This window comes from Danio rerio, chromosome 5, assembly GCF_052040795.2.
Source record: "Danio rerio strain M-AB ecotype USA chromosome 5, GRCz13ab, whole genome shotgun sequence".
NCBI classification, from domain to species: domain Eukaryota; kingdom Metazoa; phylum Chordata; class Actinopteri; order Cypriniformes; family Danionidae; genus Danio; species Danio rerio.
Window position 1 is genome coordinate 13,848,340 of NC_141025.1, and position 19,573 is coordinate 13,867,912.

Below are 19,573 nucleotides of genomic sequence, written 5' to 3' on the forward strand. Positions count from 1 at the left end.
AATTCACCTATACTCTATGTCTTTGGACTTGTGGGGGGAAAAGAAAGCACCCGGAGGAAACCCACGCCAACACAAGGAGAACATGCAAACTACACACAGAAATGACAACTGACCCAGCCAGGACTTGAACCAGCGACCTTCTTGCTGTGAGGCGACAGTGCTACCCACTGCACCACCTATATATTATTTAATACCCTGTAAAATAGCTTATGATATAAATCTAGACCTTTGTGATATCAGAGCCAGTGATTTCCGCCATGAACTAAATGATGATGTAATGACTCTATTGTCAAATGACTGGACTCTTGCCATGTTTTGTCTTGCTGAACAAGTTCGTCAACTTTGCTAGTCTGTTAAAAATCTGATGTTCAGTCAACCCGACCTTTAAAAGCAGATGTTTCTTAAAGATTAAACACACGTTTAGTTCTGTTTTCGCATGATAAGAGATGTGGTGATATTAACATTGCAACAAAAAAGCACTTGTTTTTCCAATGTTGAATGCCTGTTTTGTACTGAGACTGGGGCAGAATGTACTTTTGGTGGTTTTGCATGATTTGCTCTAAATCTTTTTTCTATTTTGAAAGCCCTCATGAGCTGATCTGTCAGGGGTTTGTTTCTGTTGCAAAAGAGCAAAAACGGCTTCAGAGTGTAAATGCAAAGTTGTGATGACCTGAGGGCCTGTATTTGCATATTCAGCGGGATAGGAGGTTTAACTTTAGTATTCCCTCAATATTTCCCAGTACTGGGTTTGCAGAGAGAGGAGAAGGATCGACAAAGGACCTCAAGCTGGGAATCAAACTTGGGTCGCCGCGAGCACCTGGGTGCTATATGTTGATGCACTAACCACTAGGCTATTGGCAACAACCCAATGGCACTTTGAACTCCATTTATTTTACTCTCCAGAAAAGCAAGTCAAATGTCTTTTTAAAAAGCCCTTTAAATTGTGCATTTAAACGCATTTGTCAATTCTATACACAGTTGAAGTCAGGATTATTAGCCCTCTTTTGATTTTTTTCTTCTTTTTAAAATATTTTCCAAATGATGTTTAACAGAGCAAGGGAATTTTCACAGTATGTCTGATAATATTTTTTCTTTTCTGAAAAAGGTTTATTTGTTTTATTTCAGGTAGAATAAAAGCAGTTTTTAACTTTTTGAAATGCATTTAAAGGTCAAAATTATTAGCCCCATTAAGCTACATTTTTCTAAAGTCTACAGAAAAAACATCCTTATACTTGCCTAATTACCCTAACCTGCCTAGTTAACCTATTTATACTAGTAATTCTTTAAATGTCACTTCAAGCTGTATAAAAGTGTCTTGTAAAATATCTAGTCAAATATTATTTACTGTCATCATGGCAAAGATTAAATAAATCATTTAGTAGAAATGAGCTATTAAAACTATTATAATTAGAAAAGTGCTGAGAAAATCTTCTCTCCGTTAAACAGAAATTGGGGAAAAAATAAACAGAGGGGCTGATAATTCAGGGGGGCTAATAAGTCTGACTTCAACTGTAAATATACTTTTATCATTGTTTGATTAATCTGCATTTTAAAACATAAATTAAATAAACATTTATAAAATTGTCTATTTATTCATTTAAAAGTAACTTTTTAAAGGCATTGATTTATTGCTTTATTAACTGAAATTTAAAAGCACAATTTAAATAAACACATTTAACTATGTATATTTGTTTGTGCATTTAAATCGTGATTTATTTATACACATTTTAATTATTCAATTATTAAATTGATAATTTGATTATTTTATTTCTAACCGGCACTCCTGGTCCTCCATATTAAAGCACACAATAGGCAAGTACCGAAAAACCAAACACAGTCTAGTAAAGACTTTCAATCAATAATGACCCAAATAAAAGCCACAATACCATTTAAGCTTTATTATGATATCTGATAGTTTACAATACAGTGAAAACAGACAAATGTGACTCTTCTTTACTAGGACAGAACGCAAAGCAATGTAATCAAGTAAAAAGAAGAAAAAGCTTTTTTTTTGCATTGAAGAAATAAAAAGAAAAGAAAAGAAAGAAAACCAGGCACGACTTAATATAGCCATTATAAATACAACATGCTTTAGACCTTATATTTTAACAGTCCTAAGAAAATAACTCAGCAAACGTATACAATCGTTTCCTTTGCATACCACTGTCGCCTTTAACTAGAATGACGAATCTCAGCTCTAGAAAGGTCTGAAACCAGTGTCACTAAAAGAAACAAGGAAAAAAGGGAAGTAAACAATCTTTTCTAATCGCCAAAACATCAGAAACACTTTAATATGTTGCAGTAAAAGACAATCACAATTCTCAAATCAACAAAAAAACAAAGACAAATATGAATAATTGCCCACTTTGTATTTGGAGAGGCCACAAACTTGCTTTTTTGGTTTGACCCAGTAATTATAAAAGCGATAGCTCACTTAAAAATGAACATTTTGTCATCATTTACTCACTTGTTGAACACAAACGAAGATATTTGGAAGAATGTTGGAGCTGCCACCAATTGACTTCCATCATATTTTTTTTCCGATACCGTAAAAATGCTGTATTCCACACTGTTCCTTCATGTTGTCCCAACACAAATTGATTAAATTAACCTAATTGTTTTTGCAAATTCAAAGCACCTGCTTTTAATGTTATCACTCGATTGAATGGGCGTTATCAGCTAATAGATACAGGTTAGCTCAGAAGGCTGTTATCATCCATCCCCATGGTAATCAGCTATACTAATAGAGAAGACTCCAGACCTGCTTTTACATTACTGTGAGGGTTGGGTTTAGGTAGATGTTAATAAAACACAATTAATGGGAAATTTAACAAGTAATATGAATAATTCTTGTAGTTAATCAGCAATACTAATAGAGAAGTCTACAGATCTGTTTGTACGTTACGGTGAGGGTTGGGTAGGGGTAAACATTAATAAAATACAACCAATGGAAAATTTAATAAATAATATAACTAATTCTCATGGTTAATCTGCTATACTAATAGAGAAGAGTCAAGATCCAGATCTGTTTGTATGTTACTGTGTCAGTTGGGTTTAGGTAGATGCTAATAAGATATAATTAATGGGAAATTTACCAATTAATATAATATTTTTATGGTTAATCAGCCATACTAATAGAGAAGATTCCAGATCCGTTTGTACATTACTGTGATAGTAGGGTTTAGGGTTGGGGTAGACATTAATAACATAAAATAAATGGGAAATTTACAGAGTAATAACTAATTCTCATGGCTATTCAGCTATACTAATAGAGACGACTCCAGATCTGTTTGTACATTACTGTGATAGTTGGGGTTAGGGTTGGGGTAAATGCTAATAAGATACAATTAATGGAAAATTTACTAAATAATATAACATTCTTGTGGTTAATCAGCTAGATCCAGATCTGTTTTTACATTACTGTGGCGGTTGAGTTTAGGGTTAAGGTATTGGTAGACGTTAACAAAATTCAATTAATGGGAAATTTAATAAACAACATACTGTAAATAGTTCTTGTTAACTTCCGGCCACTGCCATATGTGATCTATAGCTGATTAATCATGTGAATAGATGATTACAGCCTTCTAAGCCTACCAGTAGGCACAGAAGACCCCAAATGGCCCATATCCATCAGCTGATAATGCCCGTTCAATCTAGTAATAACATTCAAATCGGCTAATTTAAGTGGATAAAACAATTAAGTTGTCCTAAAAAAAGCTCATTTTTTGAATGTATTTTGTAAATCGATGGATGAAAGCAACCAGCATTCTTCAAAATATCTTCTTTTGTGAACAAAAACAATGAATAAATGAATAAATGATGAGGTTATTTTAATTTTGAGTGAACTATCTCTTCAAAAAGAACACTCAAAGTTTGTTTTGGTTGAGCGAAGTCATATTTTTTGGTGCGCACTGACAGTGTGACACTGGCCTCCATCTAGTTCTGCTTTTAAAACTCATTGTATTCGATTTTAATGTTTGTAAAATAGTCTGGGTCGATGTTTCTATTGTGAAATTTCGTCAGGTGAATCCAGCTCACCGCTGACCACGATGCTAAAACACAACCGGCAGACGTTAGGCTCTCGACAGGAAACCATCAAAGAATGATAATCAACTTTAATAATAAAGAACGGAGGAAAAAAAAGAACTAAAAGTACACAAAGCTCATTATCATCAAGCTAAAAAGCACACATCAAAACACCTCAAAAAGAAGTGTGCTAAAGGAAACAGCACAGAGGAACTAGTGAACAACAGCACAAATAAAGTGAGGGAAGTAAGGGAACACACACACACACACACACTCCTGCATCCGCACATACACACTTTCATCTATCACACACACACAAATATATATATATAAAGCCAGAGGTACAGTGAACAAAAGTGCTTCAAGTCGGGGAAGTAGAGAAACTAACCCAGTAGAAATATGTATAAAACCTTAAATATGTTACGTTATGTACAAAACTGTGTGAGAGAGGGACAAGGTATTGTCTGTAACTCTGTATCATCTTTCAAGTAAGATATTTCTACAACTATTTTGTTTGCATTGACTGATTCAAAGGTCACGTGACCTGACTGACCTTTTTCGGCGGCGACCGCTGTAACAGAGGGTTCGCCATTCATTCTACTATTGCCCGCAATCCCACCCACCCAAAACCTCGATATTTATTGGTATTATCTGATAGATATTTATTTATACTTAATAAAAATCTACTCTATAAGAAGCCCCGCCCCCTCCTACTCTAACAGCCCCGCCCTCTTTTAAATCCGAATACAACCACCGCCATTTCAGAACAGCTCTAGCTTTGACATAAAACTATGAAAAAAATACTGGATTATATCGGTATAGACGTTCGAGGTTTTTCCGTGAGGTTCGTTTCCAAGTTGTTTCTCCGTGTCGTTTCTCCGTGTCGTTTTCGAGCTTCTAGTAGATGTGCTGGATTCTCATAGTCATGCGCCGCACAACACAGGAGAGGGAGATTTCGTTTTTATATATATATATAAATCTTTTGAAGAGGCACAAGATTCATGCTGCTTAGAGGCAAAGATGTGGAGAAAAGCTACAAAAGGAAGTCGCGTCCGCTCGCATGCTCTCAGACAGCCCGGGTAAAGTGCAGAAGGTTTAAAGTGAAAGCTCTGGATTGCATTTATCTCTATTAGCAGCAAAAGAATCACCTAGCGCCACTTTGAATCCGATTGTAAAAAGAAATTAAAAAGAGACCTGCTTCTGTTGAATCCAAAATGGATGACGTAGCGAAAGAAAGCCAGATTTCTGTGAAACTAGAGGGAGATGATCAAGCCAGCAACCACCCGATCCCGCGAATCATTCAAAGCATCTAATACAATCATTCCATTATTATCGATGAACAAAAAAGGCCATAAAATGGACAGACTTTTGCCTCTAAACCCATGAACAAGGCCTCTGCAAAGTGCAAACAAAGTAACTGCATTCAAGTATGCCATAAACATAATGCGTCAAACATGTGCTTAACACACAAATCACACATAGCAATGAACAAACACATGATTGTAATATCAACAACAATAGTTTTGTAAAATCATTTGGCGTGAAGGGGGATGAAAACACAACATTGTTCTGAGGAGGACACTAGTTTCAGTTTCTCATCCAAACGGCTGTCGCTCGTCTTTCTCTCGTCTATGGTTATGGTTGCAAAATGGATCCTGCCACAAATGCCAACTCAAAGACGTGTGTTTGTGTAATCTCACCAAACAAAAAAAGCACCAGAGACAACTAAAGCTCCTGCAGGGGGGGTCAGATGCTACTGCTGTACCAGAGTGTCCCACGAATTGCACAGTGAAGTCATCCGAAAAACGGTTAAAACGGGAGTTCATAAATACCAAAATAAATGCCATGCCACTGCAATGCTGAGCGCCCACCCCATCCCAAATATACTGCTACATAGCCCAATCTAACGGGTGCCAATCGTGAAGGCCTGACTTCAGAGGAGGCTTCGTCAAATGCTAACCAGTAACATCAGTCCACCAGGAAGGAGGATTCCCATCCCAAAAAGAAAGAAAACGCACACTTAAAAACTGCACAGCTCCTGCTCGTTCACAAAAAGAGGAGGAGGATGTGAAGTGGAGATTAAAAAAAAGAAAAGTGTGTCTTCTGGATACTGTTAACGGCTTACGAGGAGCACAAGGAGGGCCGAGCACACCCAAACCAGTTAATGGGGCAGAAACTTGAGTCCAGCAGGGAGAAGGTTCAGATCCCAAAGTGTTGACATGTACATCTCGGAGAAGTTCCTACAGAGTCTTTCAGTGACCCGTCAATGTCTCGGATTGGCTTCCCGCCGCTCTGCCTTTGCGTTTTGTGATGACCCAGTTGACATGTCTGGATGTGTCGACGGTGGCGTGTGTGCGTGGGTTTTTCTTGTTTGTGTGCGTGTGTTTGTTTGTGGTGGTGTCACTTGACAGAGTCCACGGCAGAGCAGGCCAAAGGTCACTGAGCGGAGAAGAAGAAGGTGAAGGTCACTCCCAGCCGTTATCTTTGATCATATGAGCCAGCTCGATGATGAACTTGCCTTCTTTGTATTTCTGACTGCTTTCAAACGCATGCTCCTGGAAGACAAACACAATGGAGGAAACGTTAGAAATAGAAAACACACAATGATGTATACAGTGGTCCCTCGTTATTCGCGGGAGTTGCGTTCTAAACATAACCCGCGAAATTGGCTAAGCAGTCCGTTTTTTTTTTTTTCAATTATTATAAATGTTTTAAGGCTTGAAATGTTTTAAGTCAAACCCCTCACTACACCCTTTATACACTTTTCTCAGACAGGCATTAACATTTTCACACTCTCTTGATTAAACACTCTCAGAGCTCAAAAATAAGTCCAGTATTGTAGAATGAAACCAAAGATCAAAACCTGTTGTCAGGCACAAACATTCATCGCTGTCAGCAAAAGTTTCATAAAGCTTTATAGCGTTTGAGTAGATAATGTTGGCATCCAGCGTAATGTTCTTTTTCTGCAGTCACTGATGCACGAAGCTAAAGCAGACTCCATCTTTAAGGGGGGGGTCACACACCGGATGCGCCGTGCACATGACACAAATAGGACACGCACATTTGCATGTTATGCCTAGTTCAGACTGCGTGATTTTAGCCGCGATTTTGGCTTGCCGACAGGTTTTGAGAAATCGCCGACAAATGGCTGAAATCACAGGCAAATCAGTGCTCGTGCACGTGAGTGACAATCACACAGTAAGAACTATCAAAGACGCGATCTGAGAGAATCGCTGATGAGTCGCCGATGCCTGCGAGATATTTGGCATGACTTGGAGCTGTCGGCGATTCGGTTTTGACTGAAAATAACATCAGCGATCGCCTACAGCCAATGAGAGAGCAGCATTCACTTGTGTGTGCGTGTGTGTATACCTGCTGCAGGCCAGCGGGAGGCTGGGGAGAAGTTAAAAGCGCTCTTTTTCGGTTTATTTGGACCCACGAAATGGAGGAAAAACTAGTGGAGGTTTGACAGGACTCAGGAGCAACCGTGTCTGTTTGACGTTTCATACAGAAAGAAATTAGTTTATCATCAACGTTGAGGAGAAATGGCTAATTCCCTTTAAACCCAGGTGAGCAAACATGTACATGTTCTACCCCATTAAAGGCTTCTTTCTCATTATGTAGTTAATAACAAAAAATATACTACGTGTTTTTGGCTGTGATCCGTAGTTTGGATGAAGTTGTCGGCGATTCTTCCTATAGTAAAGTCATGCAATGTGAAAGTCCCTGTCGCCGATCCATCTTGCAGTGTAAACAAAGCAGCGACGAAACGCTAGCCCAGATAGTCAAGCAGTGTGAAAACATCTGTGACACGACTACTTTAAAAATTATGCAGCCTGAACTCGGCATTACTTAAAATGAAGTTATTCAGATGGCGCTCTGTGGCGTGGCAGAAATATCCAATGTGTTAGAACATGGTCCTCAACCTTTTTAACACCACGGACCGGTCAATGCTTTGAAAATTTTACCATGGACCAGGGGAGGGGGTTGTTCGTAGTTTGCTAGGCGACCGTCATGATTGCTGTCACTCTTACACAAGTTATATATTAATGGAGAAAATTACAAAGCACTGCAGTGTTTGGGTGTTCTGTGTTTGTCCGAAATAATAAGTCTACCGTAATGTGTCTATTACATACAGGCTGAAGTTGATTGGTCAGTTTTGTCACGTGACCCGCGGTGCAGTTGTGGCATTCATTCAACTGGGGGTGTCTGGAAGGCGCAGGCCAGGCCAAGCGAAAGTCAGCCTTCACGCCGATTACGCGCACAGTCCGCGCATCCCACTGGAAATAACAAACTTGCGTGAACTCTAGAAAAGACGCAATGTGCGAATGGCCCCTAAAAGTCCTGCGTCATTTGCTATTTCCAGCAGTTGACCTTCTTCCACTGACATGGTGGATTCACCTGATTTGTTGACAAATGGGTTGCTGATCCATTGCTTGGCAGTTCGTGGGTCTTTCACTGAGCCTTTTTCCCACAGCAATGAAACTTTTCAAAGACGCCTGTACCCTACCCATTTTGCTGCTTGTGGGTTAAATTTGGGCGCTTAAGTGAGCGAGATGTTAACAAGTGAATACGGTAATTTTTCAAAACAAAATATTTTTCAAAATAAAATATTGTTCAGACTCAGATAATAAATAAAACAGGAATAATTTATGATTTCTTGTGCGGCTGACTACCAGTTGATTCACCGGTACTGGTTAAGAACCACTGTGTTAGAAGATGTGTGCACATTTGGTGTGCGACCCTCTTTATGATCTTCTTGCTGCAGACAGTTACAACCCTTTTTGCATCCTTGTTGAAACTTACACTGCTAGCGATCGAAGACTTTTGTTAATTTGGCAAGCTGAACGCATTCTGTACGGTACAGAAGACACAGAGGAGATTGACTTACAACGGTCTACAGCCAATCAAAATGCAGAACATAATGCGCTGTAAAAAAATGCATGTCTAATTGCACTAAAAATCCGCAAAACTCAGAAGCTGCGAAAGGTGAACCGCGTTATAGCAAGGGACCACTGTATTGAATATTTTTGTCTACTTAAAATTAATAAAAAAACTGATCAGTACGTTATCACATGACTTGATGCTTGGCTTCATCTACCACTTTCTGTATTGTCGCTGAAAATACATTAATGCATAGATGACTCTGTTAGCAATCATTACAGAGTTCTTAAAGGTACAGTAACAACAACTTTCCAAAATCTTTTCTTCAAATGTTTCTTGCTGGTGGAATGATCTTCTTGTTCCCACAACAGGGTATATACAGGAATCCTAAAGGTAATTTTAATAACTTTTTAAGACTTTTTAAAGACCTTCTCAGAATATTTTAAGACTTAGCGCCACTTCAAGATCTAAACCCAAGATCAGTATCAAACCTTTAACTTAATAAACAGTTGTAAATAAACAGTTGTAGTTAAATCAATGGAGCAGAACCATGCAACAGAACTCAGATAAGCTTAGAAGAATAATTTTCGTTATTTATTAAATTAAGTTAATATTGGGAGGACAATAAATTTATGCTTTTTTGGAGTCAATTGCTTTGGACAACCTTTGAACAAAATTTAAGACCTCATAAAAACGCTTTTTAAAGACTTTTTAATACCTTTCAAGGGCCTTAATTTTCTCATCATTGATTTATCAACTTTTAATACTTTTTAAGACCCTGCGGACACCCCGCACACAGACTGCTGGTTCACTGGTATCATTTAAACGATAACTAAAACCCCATCTCTTCCATGATGACCTGAACCCAAACAAAAAAGCACTGTATTTTATGCAATGTTGCATTCTTTAATAAAAAGAAGTCTTAAAAGTAAAAAACATTTAGGATGCAGATTTTTTTTTTTTTAAATAACTCTAGCCACTGCTTTAGGATGGTCAGCTTCAACCCCTTTAGGCCGTCTGAATCTCCTCTCACACCTGTCCATTACTCATCTGGACTTAAATCTGCCCACTAGATCCATGGTGTGTCATTGTGCCTCAGGATATAAACCCTACACTTCCAGCTTCAGCTCAGTCGGCCTGAATAAGAGCTGTTTCTGAGTGTTTCTCATAGGATGATGGTGAAAAGAGCTCATAAAAAAACTGTCCTGTGAGTGTTCAGCCTGATTTCAATATAAAGGCTCTGTAATCAAACATGTGGAGACCTGAAGCCTAACAAGATTGAGTCATCGTGAGTGCAAAATCCCTCTTAACCAATCCTTAGACACGATTAGAGCTCGCGTTTAATCAGGAAGAGAAACAACCAGACCTCAATACCTGCCGTCTGTGAAAACATGTAAACAAGCGTCACAATTGACTCTTAGTAATTTACTTATAATTAGCTTTAGGTGAGATAGATTGCTAAAAGCTTCTTGTATAATATAATCAAAATACTAACTCTAATTCAGAGATGCATTAAACTTTGCTTTTCTCTGATTAACTCCTATTAATATCCAATTAGGGGAGTCATTTTGGATGAGCTGGAATATATAAGAATCATTTTAGCTCGTAATACTGATTTTAAGATATAAAACAAATTTTTTCCATTCATGCACAGAACTTTGAAAGAGCCAAGGTGGTAAGATTTGTTTACATTTTTTTCTGTCTGCATTTAAATTGATTACTGTGAAATATTACATTATATTACAGCTAAAATAAACGTTTTCTGTTATATGAAGTAGGGCTGCACCAATATGATAAATAAAACTTGATATAAATTATTTTAAACCTGATTTCAAAAACTAAATATGAATAAATACGGTTAACAACTGATTTTATTTTATCATTGAAAATAAGCTTTTTTTTGGCCAATACTGTCTGAAGTGGTTGCCTATATATTGAGCATTACTAATATAAAGTTGTCATTTATTTGATATATAAATGCACTTTTGATCGATGTTATGCATCGGTGCTTAATAAAAGTATTAATTTCTTACAAAAACGTGACTCTAAACTTTAAAACAGCTACACATTTTCATTTTTACCATATTGTCACTTTATTTGCTCATATTATTATTTACTTACCTTCATTGTAAAAAGCAAATAGTTATTTTAAAATTGACAAAACCTATTGGAATTTTTAATTTGACTTAATTTGTCATAATTGTGTACAAAGTTAATTTACTTCTTAATTTTAAGCCAATAAGTTTACTCATTTAAGTAAAGTCAATGAATTGCTTTAAAAGCTACGGCCCTACTTTTTAAAGTACAGTCAACTAATCACTTTAAAATCAATTGGTTTACTCATAATTTTAAAGTCAACCAATCGCTTAAAAAAAGAGAGAAAACCCTTTGCTTTTAAAATCAACTAATCACTTTTTACAATGTTTAAATATGACATAATATGAATTCAAACATAAAAAACTGAGGGTTTATAACATTTCAAACTATTTAAAAAGTCAACTAATCACTTCAAAAGTTACAGGTTTACTCGCCCATTGAGTAAAGTCAACTAATCGCTTAAAGAGAGAGAAAACCCATTGTTTTTTAGGCAATTAGTTGACTTTAAAAAGTGAGTAAACCCATAACTTTTAAAGCAATTAGTTGACTAAAAACTACAGGCTTACTTTAAGTAAAGTCAACTAATCTCTTTAAAAGCTATGTTTTTTCTCTGTTTAAGTGATAAGTTGACTTTACTTTAAATAGTGAGTAAACCCATTCATAAAAAAGTAGTTGACTTGCCTTTAAAAAGTGATTTAAACCTTTAGCTTTTAAAGCAAAATCCACTACTTTTTTAAAACAATGGGTTTACTCACTTTAAGTAAATTCCGCTAATCACTTTAAAAAAAAGAAGAGAAACCCCATTGCTTTTAAAGTCAACTAATTGCTTTTTAAGGTTAAAATATGACACAATATGAATTCAAACATGAATAAAACTGAAGGTTTATAATATTTCAAACTATTTAAAAGTCATCTAATCACATTAAAATGAGCAAACCAGTAGCTATAGAGTAAAGTCAATTAATCGCTTTAAAAATTACTGACTTGCTTTTTAAAGTAAAGTCAACTAATCACATAAAAAAAGAGAAAACCCATTGCTTTTAAACTCAACTATTAGCTTTAGGTTTTCAACAGTTTTCAAATGTGACAATATGAATTCAAACCTTAACAAAGCTGAGGGTTTATAATGTTCTGAGGGTTTATAATGTTGATAATGCTGAGGGTTTAAAAAGTTTATACTGTAACTGTTTACATCATCTAGTCACTTTAAAAATTACACGTTTTCTCTGTTTTAAGAGTAAAGTCAACTAATCACTTTAAAACTAACCACTTTAAAACCTTTTTTAAGTGAAGTCAACTAATCACTTTTAAAAAAAGAGAAAACACATTGCTTTTAAAGTCAACTCAAGGCTTTTTACAGATTTCAAATATGACAATATATGACTTCAAATATTAATAATACTGAGGGTTATATTTCAACTACTTAAAAGTCAACTAAATTATTTTGAAAGCTATAGGTTCACTTATTTCACGGGGCTGCCTTTTTAAAAAAGAAAACAAGATTGTGGTAGGAAGAAATCCGGATGTATAGGACCAGCACTGTAAACAATGTAACAACAGGCTGTGGACTACAAATCTCCAGCTGCGATTTCAAAGTGCAGCTATAGTGTAAACATCACTTTAATATCATTGAGTGTTTAGGCAATACTTCCTGGGTTTCTTCCCACCACAGCCTCGCTTTCGATTTTAAAATGGCAGCCGCATGAAATCAGTCTACACGGTTACTCACTTTAAGTCAACTAATCAAATTAAAAGCTTCGGGTTTACTCACTTTATGTAAAGTCAACTAATCGCTTAAAAAAAGAGAGAGAGATACAAAACCCATTGCTTTTGAAGTCAGCTAATTGCTTTTAACAGTGTTTAAATAGCTTAAAGCTGAGAGGTATAATATTTAAAACTATTTAAACATCAACTAACCGCTTTAAAAGCTATGGGTTTACTCACTTTTTAGAGTTAAGTCAACTTATCGCTCTTAAAAAAAAAAAATTTAAATTAAATTAAAAAAGTAAACCCATTACAAGCCAACTAATTACTTTTTTTTTTTACAGTGCTCAAATATGACATAATACGAATTCAAACCTAAATGAATAGGGTTTATAATATTTCAATGCATATTACAGACCTGTTAAGCGTTATATTTTGAGCGTTTGTTTTAATGACTTATTAATGAGTTATCATCAAGTGTTATGGACAGCAATCTATTATTCAGTGTCTGCTGTTTGCATTGCGTATGAAAACACAATAGCATAAACACTTACAGCATCAAACAGCTTCGCAAATGAGCTGTGAGTGTGAATACAGACACACACACACTCAGAGCTGCAGTGAGAAGTCAATGCAAGAGAAGGTTCGTTCTGGTCACTGAAGCCTGGCGAAGTAACAGGATATCAGTCGACAGAAAAAAAAAAAAGAAGAAAAAAAAAAGCCACACCGCTACGATTTGCCAACTGCAGGACAAGCACTCTGACAAGCACGTGTCAGCAAAGTGCAACACCTCCAAAACAAAAAGCAGCTTGTACTCTGATGCATTAGGGGGGAAGATGTGACTCTATAAATGAGATTATATAACTATATAACTTACAATATAGTAACATCACTGTAAATTCAATCAATTAATAGTTTAAATATATAGACCACAGGTAAAAAACTATTTATTTTTACATTATAAAGTATATACTTACAAATGTACTCTTTATGTGATCATATTTGTCACGTTATTTAGAACTTGAGATAAAATTTTGGATATTGGATAAAATATTAGGGCTGCACAATATATCGGTGGCGATGCAGTGGCGCAGTAGGTAGTGCTGTCGCCTCACAGCAAGAAGGTCGCTGGTTCAAACCTCGGTTCAGTTGGCGTTTCTGTGTGGAGTTTGCATGTTCTCCCTGCGTTCCACCGGGTGCTTCGGTTTTCCCATCAGTCCAAAGACATGGAACTGGTGAATTGGGTAGGCTAAATTGTCCGTATTGTATGAGTGTGTGTGTGTGTGTGTGTGGATGTTTCCCAGAGATGGGTTGTGGCTGAAAGGGCATCCGCTGCATAAAAACATGCTGGATAAATTGGCGGACCCCAGATTAATAAAGGGACTACGCCGACAAGAAAATGAATGATGTTCTGTAGACATCTCAGTTATTAGAAATGATTTATTAAAACTATTGTGTTTAGAAATGTATTGAAAAATATATTCTTTACATTAAACAGAAACTGAGGAAAAAAACATACAGCTGGGCTAATAATTCTGACTTCAACTGTATATCGTCATATTGCACAGCCCTAAATGAGACTTTCACATAACAGGCTGTAATTTGCATGCAATGGAAAAAGAGTTAACTTACGTATTTCCAGCCCAGAGTGGTTTTACAGTTTTCACAGTAGATGTCCGCCACAGCGTGTAAACCTGTTAGGAGAACCCTCTCCTCTGCTGGACCACAACCGACATTCACACTGAGGGAAGAGAAGTTAATCAGCGGTCAAAATTATGAGTCATGTGACCGAGTCATTGTGGCTAACCTGCATTGGTTGACCACTAAGAACTAGACAGAGCAGATGGGATTACTGTGCATGCACTGTAAAAAGCAGTAACTGTTCTAATTGATAAAATTAAGTGCACTAATAAAATTAAGGTGTTCACTTAACAAAATGTAAACAAGTAATCCAGACATTTAGCAGATTAAGTTGTTAAACTAAATAGATTCAAGTAATTTTGACTTACAATAATATGTATGAGTGGTGCAATATTTAGACAAAAACTATGCTTTAGAAGTGTAGGTATTGGTTTTTGTCTTCACTTAAATCTTTCAGTTCAGCTTACTTGACAGTTTTAAGGCAATCAGCTTCCTAATATTTTCCTAGTACACTGTTAAAAGTGATTAGTTACTTAAAGAGAGTAAACCAATTGCCTTAAAAGCAACAAGTTGACTTTGCAAAAATAATGCAAGTAAACCTATTTTAACTTGGAACTGTTAAGTTAACCTAATTTTATAATTATGCTAATTGTACTTAAAGTCAACTAATACCTTTTTACAGACTATTCTGGCACGTCTGTTTTTTAATAATTACTGTGATTATCACAATATCACATATTTCGTGCTTCATTAGGTCTATAAAATCTACAATTATAGCCTGTATTGAATTTAGAAGTCTGGAAGAGCAGATTTATTTTACTTTATGTCATTTTGCTAGATCCCGAAAAGCTGGGGATATAATAAATGCTTATTGGAAAAAGTGATTAATTTACTTTTATTTTTAAAAAGTAAGAGCTTTAAGTCAACTTAACAGTTCCAATTGACAATAGGTTTACTAAATCAACTTGTTGCTTTTAAGGCAATTGGTTTATTCGCTTTAAATAACTAATCACCTTTTACAGTGTAATGTAAACACTAGGAAGTTAATACAACTTATTATTTTGAGTCAACGGTACTAACGTTTACTTTATTAGGAAGTTGTAAATACAAACTGTTTTAAGTTATGCTCACTAAAATTCAATACTTAGAAACATTGACGAAACTGACTGCCTTAATTTAAGTAAGGTCGACATATTACATTTTATAGTGTGAACTAACACAGTGAATTTAAATTAGAATAGAGATAGGATAGTATCATATGAGATTTTATCAACAGTGATCTACTTGACTGTGTAGTAGAGATGTGCGGATCAGCTGAAATGACACCCGAATCATACAAATCATCCACAGCCCGCACATATAGTTTTTTCTGATATATGTATCTCCACCCGACTCACACCCGATCGTCACATTAATAATTTAATTCTTTGTTTTAGGCATGATGATAGGTCACCGTGAATATTAACAGCAGACTCAGTGAGCTAATCTGCACATCTCTGATAATAAAATAATTTGTTAATCTTAAACGTTTTTAAATGAACATTTATTCATAAAAACATAAGTTTGTCTTTAGACAACAGTTTCTTCATTTTCAAATAGATACAGAAAGTAAAAATAAGACTTTTCAGATTTTACAAGAACAGAAACAAAATAACAAAAACGGTGCTACTCTAACTGAAACTTTGACCAGTAGGCTACTCTTGTACTTCATCCATTTTTATTGGGAGTCTCATATCTTCCCATTCTGCAAAGCCCACTCTCTGCTTTTTCGTTGGTCCACTGCCATGTCCCGCTACATCCACCCGCAATTAATCTTAATGTATTTTTTTATTACCCGACCTGCGGATATAACCGCCATCCGTGCATCACGACTGTGTCGACTAAGTGGTTGCAAACTATTTATATGAGCTGAATTTAAACAAATTAAATTTAGTGGTGTTCAACTTAATTTGTTTCTTTAAATTCAGCCTATATAAATTGTTTAACTACTTACATTAAAAAATAGTCAATAGTTTCATTGAAGAGTGAACTTATTCTAACTTAGTTTCAATGCATAAATACTGTAAACATTGAACTATTCTGTTCATGTCAATACCTAAAAGATTTAAACGGACAGCAAACGTGATTTAATGCAGCAATTATTCTTGCGTGAATGTTTAAATTTCCAACGACCACATTTGATGGCATCTGCTTCTAGATCTTTGCAATGGCAGCCCTTAACACTTGAGCACTGTAGTATTGCCTGAGGAATATCACAGTTCACTAACACATTCAACCTCGACTTTATCATCATACTATCACACACACACACTAGATACTAGAGCACTAGCTTAAACACACTGGTAGTGCAAGCTTAAATATGATGAATCACCAACTCGCATCATTAGATAGCAGTGCTATGTTTAGGCCTACAGCTTTCGTAATATGCAAAAGAGCCATTAGCATTCCTCTGCACGCCTCAGAGTGAGATATAAGGTATAATGTGCATTCACACGGTCATTATGGCAAATAAACGCCTTCGGGGTGATGTAAAACCCTTGCTACTGCTCAAATGTTTGGGATTGGTACCATTTTAAGGAGGTCATGAACTGAGAAATCAAAGTTCCCTTGATCTTTTGTCATTTGAGACATCATTGTGCTATATAAAAGTGCATCCTGTAATTTTCAGAACTTTCTCATGAGTCTAACGTGCTGTCTACTCTTTAGTTTTAAAATGTAGAAGTTTTGGCTAGGCTTGCTCAACAATGGTGTGCGTTTAAATGTTGAGGAGCAACTAATTGGCTGCTGAGTTGGCAGCAACCAATCACACACACCGTGTAAGCAGATATGATAAGACTTAAATAATATGACAGAACTTTGTATTTAATTGTGTCTTTGAAAATTAGAAGTGTTAAAAAACACAACTGACAACTTTGGAACAATATTGTATCGTCGTAATTTACAAGCATGCAGGTTTTTATGAAAATGAGATGTATACTTACACTGAGTTAAAGAGGTAGGCTCGTCCCTGGCTGCCTTGGAATGACTAGAGAGACAAAAAAACAAAAATGTAAAGTTACAAATAAAATTCTAGAACCATTTTAAAGGGACAGTTCACTCAAAAATAGGAAAATTCTGGGTTTCTTTCTTAATAAATTTTGGAGAAACAGGTAGCTATTGACTTTTATCTATCTTTCTATCTATTGTTCAATCAATCAATCAATAAATCAATCAATCAATACATTCAATTTTCTCATTCAATTTATCATTTAATCTATCTATAATTCAATGTATATATCGTTCAATCTATCTCTTCAAACCATCTTTCAATCTATTAATAATTTAATATATCGATATTTCAATCTATCTTTCAAACTATTTTTTATTTAATCTATTTATCATTCAATCTATCTATATTTCAATTGATCATTCAATCTCTTTAAATCCATCCATCTTTCAATCTATCCATCTTTCAATCTACCATTCAATCTATTTCATTCAATCTCTCAATTTCAATCTCATTCAATCTATCTGTTTTTCAAACTATCTTTTAATCTTTTGTTCAATCTTTCAAACTATCTTTCTATCTATCCATCTTTCAATCTATCGTTCAATCTATTTATCATTCAATCTATCTATCTACCTTTTATTTAATCTATAATTCAACCTATCTATTTTAATCTATCTACCATTCATTGAATCTATCATTCAATCCATCCATCCATCCATCCATCTATTATTCAATCAATCAATTAAACAATCCATTAATCCATCCATCTATCCATTTATTTAGTAAAAAAAAAAATACTATGGAGGTCAATGGCGACCAGCTTTCAACATTTTTCAAATGATCTTTTTTGTGTTCATCAGTAAAGAAGAGTACATTTTCATTTTCATTTTCAGGTGAACTTTCCCTTTAAGATCCAGGTTTTACCACGCATTAAAGGATTGTGTGTGGCTGTTACGTTGCTCTTTCTCTGTGTTTTGTCTATGTGTGTGTGTGTGGGTCGTTCATGGAAAGTGTGTAAAATGCGGTGTTCTGACAGCCAAGCTCTGGTCATGGGCCAACATGTGTATTTCATAAACTGCTCTCAGCATATGTGTGTGCAAGAATGAACCAGTGTTTCCCTTTTGAAATTAAGTGTGTGTGTGTGTGTGTGTGTGTTTGGGTTTATGACACTCTACATAATAAGCTGCACACATTACGTTGACTAGCCGAGAGTGAAGAAACAGAGGTGCTTTTATTCCTCAGCATAAAAATGCAGATAAAGCTGAACAGGAGGTGCTTCTGTAGGGTTCCTTTTCACTATTCAACAGCACAGTTCAACCAAAGAGGAAAACTATGTCATCATTTACTTATGTATGGTCAAACCGCTGAGTTTTGTTCTTCGGTGGGAACACAAAGGGTGAATTGTGTCCTGACCACTCTTTTCAAGATAATCAAATCTGTCAAAACTGAAACATATTAAATAAAACACACACATATATATACACATATATGATAAAACATAAATATCCTGGCCACTATTTGCAATATAAAATTTTTTTCAAGCTCAAAAATAAAATAATAAAAAAATAAATAATATTTTTGAACAATATCCTGCGTACTTGTCCTTAGTCAAATCTGTCAAGCTAAAATGCAAATTATATAAACAACAGTAATAATAATTCTCATTATTGTTATTATTAATATTGATTTTAAATAATAATAATAATACATTGTATAAGAATGTCTTCTCCACTCTTTTCAATACAAATTAAATCTGCCAAGTCTGGAAAATGGCTAAAAAGGCTAAATAAATAAACAAATAAAACATAATAACAGCAAACCATCAGTCTGTATTTCAGAATGAAGTCAAATTATTATATATTAAGTAAAAAAATAATCTGCTGTATTTTTGGGCACATTCATGACAGAAGCATAAATATGCAAGGTATGTCCAAAAAAACTCTGTCTATAAAGGTTTGCTTCTCACATAAAGCTATGATAAAAAGAAAGTGCACATCAAAAGATTCGGGGTTTTTTTGTAAACCACAATAAAACATTACTTAAAATTCTTCTTCAGTGTTTCACAACAGTTAGAAGCATCATGCTGGTGAGTAAATGGTGACAGCTTTCATTTTTGGCTGAACTAATCCCGTAAGTGTCTGTCGGTTGCTTTTCTTAAGCTGTCTGTGTTCCTCTTTCTTCTTGGTCAGTATTTTAATCTCTTCCTGGCTACTTTCTCCAGCCTGAAACATC

At 35.4% G+C, this 19,573-nt stretch overlaps 1 protein-coding gene across 6 annotated transcripts in view; it reads right to left on the minus strand.

Annotated features, from left to right (window-relative positions):
* Positions 1-1,883: 1,883 nt before the first annotated feature.
* The window catches only part of ypel1 (yippee-like 1), a 56,094-nt gene continuing 38,404 nt past the window's right edge, over positions 1,884-19,573 (minus strand). For 3 of the 6 annotated variants that reach the window (XR_015490258.1, XR_015490259.1, XR_015490257.1), the window contains exons 3-6: positions 17,334-17,377; positions 14,344-14,452; positions 3,605-6,581; positions 1,884-2,706 (exon numbers count right to left, since the gene is read on the minus strand). Coding sequence is in view for 3 of the 6 variants with exons in the window: in XM_087251979.1 (XP_087108105.1) it covers positions 6,492-6,581; positions 14,344-14,452; positions 17,334-17,377 (243 nt within the window). In the remaining 3 variants the exon portion in view is untranslated. 6 annotated transcript variants of the gene reach the window in all.